This window comes from Orbicella faveolata, unplaced genomic scaffold (assembly GCF_042242905.1).
Source record: "Orbicella faveolata isolate gen_17 unplaced genomic scaffold, um_ofav_v1 contig_25, whole genome shotgun sequence".
NCBI lineage: Eukaryota > Metazoa > Cnidaria > Anthozoa > Scleractinia > Merulinidae > Orbicella > Orbicella faveolata.
The window spans coordinates 5,992,501-6,004,656 of NW_028301553.1; the positions used below are offsets into that span (position 1 = coordinate 5,992,501).

General features: G+C 36.5%; 1 protein-coding gene across 3 annotated transcripts in view; it reads right to left on the reverse strand.

Moving 5' to 3' along the window:
- LOC110065738 (uncharacterized) overlaps window positions 1–12,156 on the reverse strand; it is a 28,239-nt gene that overhangs the window by 14,792 nt on the left and 1,291 nt on the right. Inside the window, exons 1-5 of one of the 3 annotated variants that reach the window (XM_020772899.2) lie at window positions 11,438–11,642; window positions 7,463–7,623; window positions 6,626–6,913; window positions 4,622–4,900; window positions 3,913–4,182 (exon numbers count right to left, since the gene is read on the reverse strand). In XM_020772899.2, coding sequence (XP_020628558.2) covers window positions 3,913–4,182; window positions 4,622–4,900; window positions 6,626–6,913; window positions 7,463–7,544 — 919 coding nt within the window. In that variant the 5' untranslated portion in view covers window positions 7,545–7,623; window positions 11,438–11,642. Of the gene's footprint in view, window positions 1–3,912; window positions 4,183–4,621; window positions 4,901–6,625; window positions 6,914–7,462; window positions 7,624–11,437; window positions 11,643–12,156 lie in introns of those variants that run through there. The other 2 variants (XM_020772901.2, XM_020772900.2) reach the window with 2 other exon arrangements.

Here is a 12,156-nt window from a genome sequence, read left to right on the forward strand (position 1 = left end):
AAAAAAAATCGGGGGTAACCGTGCTCGTTTAAGAGAAAAGGAGCATTTATTTCGCTATTGAGCTTAGTTTGAGGGAAATCTCTTACGTTTTGAACGCGCATGGGCTCATGACTTAGGGATGCTCAATGCAATACTAAGGAATCACCTTAAGTCATATGTGCCTCAATCTACCCTACTCTGCATATGCAACATCACTACCTCAACCTCACTTTGATTACTGCAGCCTAGTCTCGGGTAATTGTGGCAAAACATTATCTAACAGGCTACAAAAACTACAAAACCATGCTGCAGTAGTAATGACTTAATCGGGCTATGACGCTGATCAATGTTGATTCCTTGTTTCACAAACTCAGCTGGAAAGACTTGCAATTTCAATGTCAAATTCAGAAAGTTCTCATGGTTTTCAAGTCTTTAAACGGTCTGGTTCCCGAGTATCTCACTTCTAAATTTGTAACACGAAATGAATCAAATTATGCCCTGACAGACTTGGTTAACAAACTTGTTGTTCCTTCTCTGAGAACTAACTACATGAAAAATAGTTTTAGTTACAGCGGCACAACCCTTTGGAACAGCTTACCCTGCAATCACGGAAATCAGGTTTATAAGTAGAATGTTGTTGTAAGTTAATATGATATTAGGATTAGAATTTTAGGTTTAGGATCTTAGACATGTTATTCTTACCGTGTGTAAATAATGATTAAAGATAAAAGATTAAAGATTTTTCTTGGCAGACATAAAATATACCATCCAGTAGGTCATATTACAAGTTTCCTTGTTTTTTCATTTAAGTTTAGAACATACTTTAAAAGCAACCTAAACTGCGGCTGCATTGTCTAAATTGACAGGATTGATGTATTTTACATTTTAATGCTATTTACATTTTTTCTGCATTTCCTTTGAAAAATACTGCAGCAAAGCAATTGGAAACTCTTGTTCTCTTAAAAAATTAACATAATATATGCTTGAAGGCTAATCTTGACTGTACCGGTTTGTGCAGTTGTGGTGGAAATTACAACTAAAAGAACCTTTATTCAGCTAGTGTTTTTAAAAGCAGGCTTAGGAACGTTACAGCCAATGAAAGCTGTTTTTCAAAACGTTTCCTTCAGACCAAAAAGTTCAGCTAGTGTTGTGACATACTTGATCTATTCTAGCATATTTAAAAGTTTCAAATGCAAAATAGAAAAGGTGTCTCAATCACAGTAAGCAAGTAACTCAAGAAAATCATGTCAATCAAACCTATATAAATTGACTCTATATCTCAGCCTCGATTTGATGCATAGTTTTGATATTTCGTGTTTGGCACATCCAAAACATACATTCAAGGTTTGAATTTCCTAGTCTAGATAATAAAATTTACATTGCAAATAATAAAATTGGTATGTAAAAAATCATCATCATTTATCATCATCATTTCATTTCTTAATAAAACCTACATTTTACAGTTGGACTTGCCCATGGATAGCTATGCTAGTCTAGGTGGGCCAGTCTATCAGTAGTTACAAATGATTTATTATTATTATTACTTTTATCACTATTATTATTACCATGATAAATAGAGAAAAATAGAAAGTTAGAAAAAAAAAAGTGAACAAAATAAAAAGAAAAGTGGGAAAAGAATGTGATTTAATAGATATTTTTGTTTGTTTGTTTGTTTGATTGTGGGTTGGTTGTTATTTTACTACTGCTACTGGCATTTTAATTTAGAAATGATCCTGCAAACCTCGATGAAGGAATCTTCATCTTCGAGAACACTTAGTAGCTTGTTTTTAATTTTGAGTTTGAATGATTTCTTTGGTAGTTCTAAACATAGGCACGCAAGGCGTGCAAGAGTTATTTTTTTTTGTGTGAAGTGTCAGAGATAGGAGCATTCATGGTACAGTAAAGATTTGGTTAATTTGACATTTTTTCTTTGGTTGCGATGTTACATTGGTCATGGTAAGATAGCTAAATAGTAAGCCATAAAATGTTTGACTGAACAAACTACAGTAATCTGACATGTCTCCAGATTAATGTAGATACCATCTTATTTTCTAACAGGTAATTTAATTCATTCTTGGATACAACTCGGTGTGACATGCGCACATGCATAACTCCCTCACTCACCGATCACATAACCCTTCCAACCCCCAAGAGGAATTTTTGCTCAAAAATACTCAAGTTAATTTAGGGACTTCTTTGCATTTTATACGAGACGTAAGTTTACCTTTTCACACAACACAACACAACACAACACAACACAACTTCACCGAAAATAGAAAGAAAGAGAAAAAAACCTCTGACACGTTGAAAGTCTGATTTAATTAAATTGCACTTTAACTTGGTGCCGCACAGTCTTCAAAGAACATTTGAACAGTTTTAATACTTCTTACCTTAAAAAATATCGGACTGAAATGAATGTCATCAAATAAAACTATTAAACTGCTACTGCAGAGATGTAAAAACTGTCCAGAAATGAAAGCTTTTTTGTTTAATATCCTGGAAACAATAGCTGATAACTTGTCAGCTCCAATTGAATTTACTCCCATATGAAAAAACAAAAGTGTTAAGTTACCATTTGTTACTAAAGATAGCAAACATCTCGTGGGAAAGAGTGGTGACGATTCGTCCGCTCTAATTGAATTTACTCCCTTGTGAAAAACAAGAGTGCCACATTACACTTTGTAACTAAAAAACAAAAATATCTTGTTATATTTGCATGCAACAAGATCAAAACAATCGTTACCCGCACTTACTATTGTAAACGTTAGAACTGTTTCAAATCTAAAGTCTCCTCCCCTCTAAAACATGTCCTAAGAACTAGAAGTGACGATTCGTGACCTCTAATTGAATTTACTCCTTGTGAAAAACAAAAGTATCAAGTTACCTTTAACTAAAAATAAAAATATCTCGTTGCATTTGCATACTACGACCTCATGAACTGTTTCAAACCTCAAGGCTCATCTCATTCATTTAACTAAAATCCTCAGCCTAACCCACAGAAAATGTCGAAGTAAACCCAATATATGAATACTTCCTCCTCTTTTATAGAAGAATGAATATGGCCGTTCTGAACTTTATTGGGATCAGATCTTCTCACATACCATTTACCTTTACAACAAGAAATTTGATTGGCTGTGTATAGTAGATCCAATCTGATTGGTGTGACATACATACATCTCTCACTCACTCACCCATTAACCCGTAACATACTCGACGCGCCAACTAAGAGGTATTTTTTTGTAAAAACAATAACTCAAAAATGGTAATGATTTCATCAGTGCATATTGCTTTGCTGGTAATTGAACATAATGGTCACTGATGACTATCACGTGACATAATGTAAGACTCAAAGGCAATGGTTAATTTGTTGTTGTATTACAAAAGCAAGACACTAGGCATAGTAGTCCCAGAAGGCAAAAAATTGGCATTTTGCATCAGCCTCGTTTCCATGTAACAGCCTTGTATGCCATATTTTTGACATGCGCATTCCATGGTTCTGGAGGAAAATTTGGCATGGCTCCACATCAGGAAATATTTGTCTTATAGAGGTTAGTAACCCTGCCAAGTTTGATGCTTTTATCAAAAAACGAACAATTTTGTACCTTAACAGCTGGACTAGTTCAGCGGTTCTTGGCGTTCTCTCCCTATCCCCTCCCCTCTTTTCAGCAGTTTTTCTTTTAACAGTTGTTATGGGTTACAGCTTTTAATAATATGCTCCCTCATCATAGGCCTGCAATGCATGCAGAGTGCTTTATTATCTAGCTCTCTGCATGCATTGCAGGCCTGTGATGAGGGAGCATAATTAATGACAACCCTGGACACCACTCTGGAGCAGACAGCTACAGCAGCTACAATGCGTCTCCACCTTAGACAGAGTTCACTGTAACCTCAAAGACACTACAACAACAACAGTTTTGTCTCAGAAATACTTACATTGCACTTCAAGCTTTACTTCCACGGTGAGGTCCTTTATTCCTGTGTTAACCCTACAAACATACATTCCTGCATCTGACTTTTCTGCGTCTGTAATAGTCAATACACCTTCGTCCACAAAGTATCGACCATTAGGTAGAGCTCCATCCTTTTTCTCCCATGTCACCTCATCTTGAGACCCATCTCTGTACTGACATTCAAAGGTTACATTATTTCCAACCAAGACTTTTTTTGTAGATGGCACAACAGTAAGTGGAGAGCCTGGTTTATCTGGAAAAAGAAAACAACATTAAAGAAAATTATTCAATTATAACCAGAGCTTTTAATAACAATTATTATTCATTAATTATAACTTAGTAATTCATTGTTCTTTGCACTGTTTCCCAATTAACAAATTGACCGCATTTTTCACACATGGAGCGAGCAGGCAAAGAATAAGCGCAAACAGGTTACTCGTGCAGTAAAGATCACGATTGCTTAGGATCTGTCAAAGGGTGAATAACCATATTGCCTGGATGCTATCCAGTGGATAGCATAATTTGATTTGTCAACATTATTCCATTCGATACCAATTTAAATGGACCTAGTGAATAGCATTATCTAACTTGTAAACAACTGGGCCCAATTCTGGTGAAATTCTACAAAGAAAAATCTACATTTGATAAACAATATACATACATGTATACCATCATCATATTAATTGCCATACCTTTAACAGTAAGCAATGCTTCCTGGCTGTTTCGAGTTCCAAGAGGACTGTTTGCTCTACAAATATACAATCCCTGATCTGCCTTTGTAACTAGTGAAATTGTCAAGTTTCCTTTAGCTGAAATGAATGTCCTGCTAGTATTAGACACCAAGCTTCCATCTTGTAACCAAGTGATGGTGGGTGCAGGGTTACCACGGGGTGGTGAACATTTAAACACCACAGACTTGCCAACATACACAGTTTGGTTTTCAGGTTCTGATCGGAATGTCAGCTTTAATGCTGTTTGAAGAAAATTACAGCAATTAATTAAATGTCTAGAAAGTTTTCACGGCCTCACTCCTGAAAGTCAATTTTCTAGGTCTACCGGTATTTTCTACACATTCAAACAAAACTATTTCATTGTTCACAACAAAGGTTAAGGTAAAGTTACGTCTATATTTGTGTCTAGTGACCCTGATTTCATTACATCAAGCAGTGTTTTCAAAACAAGCTGGCAACTGCCAGAGTTCCGCCACCCACTTAATTTTATATCGCTGGTTACTCTGGCCTTGCGACAAACAAGCTCAGCATTTTGTCTTATCGATAAATCTTTGAGATGGCAGAGTGACTTCACACTTGATTTTGAAGCAATAATAAATTATTTTTGCAATAGGAAGTATTAAGTTTGTTCAAAGGAAAGCTCAAAGCATCCAATTCTCTTGCTTTGCTAAAACGACTCTCACACATTGGAAAAATTTCAAAATATGGTTATCACCCCATAATGCATTGCAAACCCTTGAGCATTGAGTACGTCATGAATGCCTGCAGATGGTGTAGCTACTATTTGATTTTACAATCTGGTGACTAAAAATTTGCATTTGGTGACTATTTTTTACCAATTAGTCACCAAATGGTGACTTAAGGATTTTTTTTTTAATTTGAACCCTGCTTTAACCAATGTGATGATTTTAATCGCTTGATTCTCACTCCTTTAAGCGTTAATTTAATCTTATAAATGAAAAATGTGACATTTGGAATCGCTTAAAATGATTTTTTTTTTTACATTTCTATCTCAGACAAACACGTGTTACAAGGATTTTTCATGCTACTCTGTAAAGCAAGATAACACAGTGGCTAACATGAATCATTGCTCCTTAACTAGCTTTCATTAAATTAACACCACCTAAGAAAATCAATAAAGTTATGCCATTGACAGATCAGCATCTAACTCTGAATGCTGAAAATGGCATTTTCTAGCTTCTATATTGTAAATTTCAAAATTTTCTGGGGGGGGGGGGGATGTCACTAGACCCCTTAGGATGAGGAGCCTAATCCGGCCTCTAACTTGTCACAGCCGCCTACTCTTCCAACTGCAGACGCCTACTTCAAAACATTCTGAAACCCTGATGAGGCAACCAAGAGTATGTGCACACCACTCTACACATAGATGGGATGCTTGTTCATCACTTGGCATTTACGAAGGGAGGTAGTGAGGGTAACAAGTATTGTGCAAGAACATAGCACAGTCTCCCCAGCTAGTACCTGAACACAGAGACCCCAATCTGGGATCCAACATTGATTGTCATTAGGATGCCAGATCTCCCAAAGAGACCGCGACAGGAGGGTTACAGTACAGTAGGTGACTATTGTGTAACCTGGTTAGAATTGTGCAAAAATTGTGGAATTGGTCATTTCTGACACTCAGACATCACATCAAAATGACAGTAAATGAGTAGTAGCTCTTTACCCACAATCAAACATAGCTGTGAGAGTTTGTCTCATTGGCACTCTAAACTGCTTATCTATCAATCAATCAATCAATCAATCAATCAATCAATCAATCAATCAATCAATCACTTATTTTGACACATTCTGTCAAGGAACTAAGAACTCGCTTATAGCAAACTTTGTAGTGTCTATAAACTACAACCAGCCCAGATCGTGCTTTAACTTGTTTGACACAATTTAGAAAATCATTTCAAATCATTGATAATAAAACAATTATATTACTGAGGAACCACTCACTTCCAATGAAGAGTGATGCACTTTTGCTGTATACAGTGCCAAAGCGATTTTTGGCCTCGCAGCTATAAATTCCATTGTCTGTCTTGCGCTTGCTGGACACAGTCCGTATAAAGTAGAGGTTACCATTTGGTAAAATCGACCTGCGCCTTTCTGATGGTATTTCAACTCCATTCCGATACCAAGAGATTTTAGGCTCTGGAAATCCTGATGCCTTGCATGTGAGTTCAGCAGGTGAATTTTTTTCAACAACAGCATCAGAGGGATGTTCTGTGATGACAGGTGGTCTTCCTAGGTGGTTTAAAACAGAAAGAGTTCAAAATATTTTTAAATGGCATTTTGATCAAAACTGAGGTTTATATAGCTGGATATCATTGTGTCATTTAGGACTGAGATACAGTCAAGGTCCATGAACACATATATAAGATCGAGGCTGATATCCAACAATCACGAGCCTGCTGACAATAAACAATTTAACATATTAAGGCATATAGGACACCATTATTTTGCGGGACAACATGGACAGTCCTGAACAGGTAAGCTATATGTAGCCCCATCTTTCATGCTCAGGTAGCAAAGGATTTCATCAACTTGCAAGCTCTTTTTCCAACCACATAACAAGCCATGCAAGAGTGATTTTGGTGAACATGACTGAAGATGACATCAATGGTTATGAACAAGAAACATTACTCAGCTAAATGCCAAGACAGTCATGAGCTTGGCTGAATACAAACATACTTAAAATCCTCCAACTAGCTTCACACAAACTTACTTACAAACTCACTTTGACAGAAACTAGAAACATTTTCTGTACTACATGTAATTTTAAATAATATTAACCTTGACCAGTTGCATACTTGATCCATGTACAGCACAATGTGAATACGACAATGGAAGAGAGTGGTGTTTGCTGAAACATCATCTTCCAAATTGCTGATAAAATAATTCTCTTTGTTAACACTAAACAGATGATAGATGCATCCTTCACCTAACTTATGTATCTGAAAGAGAGAAAAGGGAAATAATCATTATTAATACCAACATGCAGTTAAGACATACTGTACATTCCTACCAACAATATTCAGCATTGTATTGATTTTAAGATTTTTATAGTGTAATTACTCATTGTAATTTGCCACTTTCTTCAACACATTAACTTAAAATTGTGCATCACAAATAAATACATCTTGCATGAATTAGAAGACCCTAACAGGAGGAAATAGATACTTAATTGCACAAGTTGTATTATTTCAAGTTACTGGCCAGTAAGATCTAAATGGTAGCCTGTATTGTTCTTCTTTGACAATACTACTACAATACTACTATAATACATACATGTACACTGTACAAATAGTACATGTATGCTTTGACTGAAGACACTATGTCATCTGTTCCATGTGATATTGCTCATAAACATAATTGGGATTATATATTGTGTAGTTCCAGAAAATATCCATACCCCACCACAGAGGGAATTTCACTCAAGCCCCCACCCCCACTCAAGACCCCAGAATTTCCAATTTTTGAACACAAAAACAACCCTCCCCCAATCACTACAGAATTTCCATGAGTATTATGTACACCCCCCATACCCTCTGGAAAAAATAGTTTTGGCAAGAAAGTGGGTTAAAAGTTAAAGTAACCACTACAAATACAAGCATAATGCAATTAAGATACAAGTATTCAAGATAGTACTATATTTCCATGTGAAAGATCTACTTAGTAGGTAAGAAAGGATTTTTGACCAGCTAGATCGATACCTGAATCTGTATTGAATCAAAGGACATCTGGAAACTAAAGTGACCATTCGACCCTCCTCCCCTCTGGAATTTCCTGGGTTTTTTACCCCCCCCCCCCCCAGTCTCTCTGAAATTTCCAATTCCTTCCATGGTGGGGTTATGGATATTTTCTGGAACCACGCATTAGGAAAATTTTTTTTATCTTAGTTAAATCTATGTCTGAGATTTTCCTTCCCTGCTACAAATGTCACTTGATCTTTCCTAGATCGATTCAAGAAACTCTGCCAGCAGGCCAAATCATTTTATCACTCCAAAAATACCATAAAACATGTTTTGTTAGATACAATTTACACAAGAGAACTTTAGACCAAGACATTGTTTTCTATTAGTGTATAATGTACTATGAAAGCTTAAGTTTTCCTTTTCATGCATAGGAATGTAAGTGTGTAGCACCTCCCCCACTTCACAGGGGGGTAAGTACTAAAACCTGAAACCATGAAACAACAAAAATATCTGTTGAACCATGCAAAACAAAACAAAGCCACCAAAACAAGCAAAACCTGCTACCATTATCAAGATTTAACCAAAAACAGGCCAACTTGAGTGTTACTTAGGATAAGAGGAGTGCTATTCAGGCTAACTGGAGCACTTATTTAGGCTAACTGAAGCACTATTATATTCAGGCAAACACCACTGGTATTCACGTTAACCAGAGTGCTATTCAGGCTGACTAGAGTGTTATTCAGGCTAACAGGAGTGGTATTCAGGTTAACCAAAATGCTATTCAGCCTAACTGGAGTGCTATTTAGGCTAGCAGAGTGCTACTTGGTTAGATCTCTTGGTAGCCATAATATGCACTAACTCTTACACATAAAGATCAACTTCGCAGATACAACCACCAGCTTCAGCTGAAACACAACTTACTTACAGCAATCATGTGCAAGACTGATTGAAGATGTCATTAGAAATTCCTAGATGTAACCACATGCTCCTATCGCTCATTTCTCACTATCGGCCGATGAGATTTGAGCAGAAATCTGTTGACTAAAGACTTCAAATGACAATTTGACAGAGTTTGCATTCTACATGTAGGGACAAGATTGGAAAAGAACATTGTCCTGTTTCCTGTTATCAAGCAGTCATGACTGCCATACGGTTTAACCCTGCTAAAAGAAATTATCACACTGGTGTACCTTTCTGTATCATAGCATTTGATCGTTTTAGGGGTCACCAGACACCATATGGAGTCCAAGAAAAAGCATCTGTACATGATATTTCTTGATTTTAGTCCTAACATGCCAACATGTTGAAATTTACAAAGAAAATGACAGAAGCTTTCCGAAGTTTAGCTAACACGTTAAGTTTCTTTGTCCTCTACAAAAACATGTGGTTTACTAAACGATGGTTTACATCAACCAGCTGTGAAAGCACTCAGATACAGTGGATCAAGCAGTCAGTTTGAAAGATTTGTATATAAGAAAAGTAAAAAAGAAAACACTACTCGGTATATTAAATTTAGCTCTTCAACATTAAGTATCAACCATGATTGGTTTCCTCGCTAAAGAGCAGTACTAATCAGCCTGTAAGCTTGTTATGAACTGGACGTAAGTCAATTTGAAGCATGAAATCTGTCGCCAAACTCACCATGTAGCTGAATATTCGTGATTAGGAACGTTTTAAGAAAAACGTGATATAGCAATGAACAATTTTTAAATTTTAATTCCAATTAGCAAGCATTTTAAGCTGAAAGGTAAAACAGTAAGGGCTGCTTTCCTGTACGAAAGTTATCGTGTTGTCTAGCACGGATGGACAAAAAAAAAAAACGCTGAATGATTCATTTTTGCAAATGTACAACATCGATCAACACACACCTTGTTCCAATCGCTGAAAGATGGACAGTATAGAATAACGTGTAAACCCACATCAAAACAAAAAAATTGCTTTCTTGGCGTTTCATTATTTATCGCAAAAGCAACCTTGCTTGAGAAGCCATTAATTAGACCCCAAGAAAAATAAATCATTCCGTCACACAGAAATCTCAACGCGAGGCACAGATGGTCTCCCACAACGACAACCACCACGGAACACAATGTTATCGGAACAATTTATATGGCAAAATGAGGTAGATAAAGACAGAAATTTCGGTAAATAACACTTGAACCGAAATTTTTGCTTTCATTCGGGGTTGATTCCCAAAACGTCTGATAGCGAGCCAGAAATTAAATAAAAACACCTTGTGATCATTTGTAATCATTCACAAGAGGATTCAGATAATATATAACACAAGAAGGGATTTTTCCCGTTGAAATGCCACAGAAAGCGAAAAATAAAGAGTTAGGAAGCAATGGCTTGGTGCTAGTTCGATTTAACACTTTTAATATTGATCACAATGGGTCAATTATTCTTTCGCCAAAGATTCGTACATAGAGTTGAAATTTCGCACGTTTGACTTGCATATGACAATCTCATGAAGCCCTCATTACCAAAACTTCGCTTTAAGTTACGAGAGAGCTTTTAATTCGAGAAACTTCAAGTTACAATTTATTTTTCTGAGCATCAGCAAGTGCAATGTTGATATCAAGGTTTTTTAATACCAGTTCGATATAAACTTTGAGTACTGAAGGAACCAAAAATAAGCGAAATCCTTCTTAAACTTCAGCTTATACGAAACCGCGAATATTTGTAGCTTCCGTTCCTAACAGCATCCATATAATCCTATAGTTATCACCCTAGCACGTTTGCAAGTTTCTTCCCAAACATACAGATCAGTTTGGAGTCAATAGAAGCTTAGCATAATAGAAAGAGAGTTACTGAACTATATTTGTACTCAAAACTTGGCTTATTCTCCACGCGCTTCAAACGGCTTGTGGTATGACAAGCAACAACGGTGCTAAAACACATTTTAGCCAGTTCAACTTATCCTTGACTATTACTAGCCTAACTCCAAAGACTGCATTAAGAGAAATTAAACTACAAACAGAAGAAGCTTGGTAAACATTCAAGACAAAACCAGACACACTTCAGAAGCGTTTGTTCACACACAACTCGCTTGATTCATAGAGATTAGAATACATACCGAAGACGACCACTCAGGGAGCGATGTATCAACCTACAGACTATGTCCAGTGTTAATTTTCCCTTCAACCTTTCCCAAAGCGCAGTAGAACACTTCCAACCTTCACAAACCCGAAGAAAACTCAGGAAAACATCTCCATAAGCGAGGCAAAGTAAAAGCTCTTGAAATTCTATCTTTCTTTTCGGCGATCTTGTGACACATGTCAATCATCGAATCGTTGCACAAAGCGGCGTTGAGTTCGCCGCTCTATTATCAACTCTATTCTCTTTATAGGTCGTAAAGACAATAGATGTCGGTTTTCTGAATCGCTCTGTTTATTCCACGAAAATGTTTCAATTTGACTACCCAAAAGAAATATTTAATCAAAGAAATGAATTTTTAAGAACAAGAAAACCAAAATGATGATCGCAGCTGAGACCATCAGCGTAGATTTCCGCCGGAAGTGGTATTTCGACATGACTGTAATTCCAAATTAAATACGAAAAATTCTAAATGCGATGTTGAAAAGGTCTTTATTTAACCAAGGAAAGAACTTATTTACGTTACTCTCGAAGTTAAAATACTTAGTTCTGAATAATGAAAAAGTTATCCAATGATTTCTGCTCTAATAATGCCAAAATCTGATGTTTACAAAACAGTGTTTGGTTTCGACTCAGAGACAGCTGGTGTACCGCCAACTTTGGGAGTGGCTTTCTGTGAGGAAGGAGGTTTTCTATTGC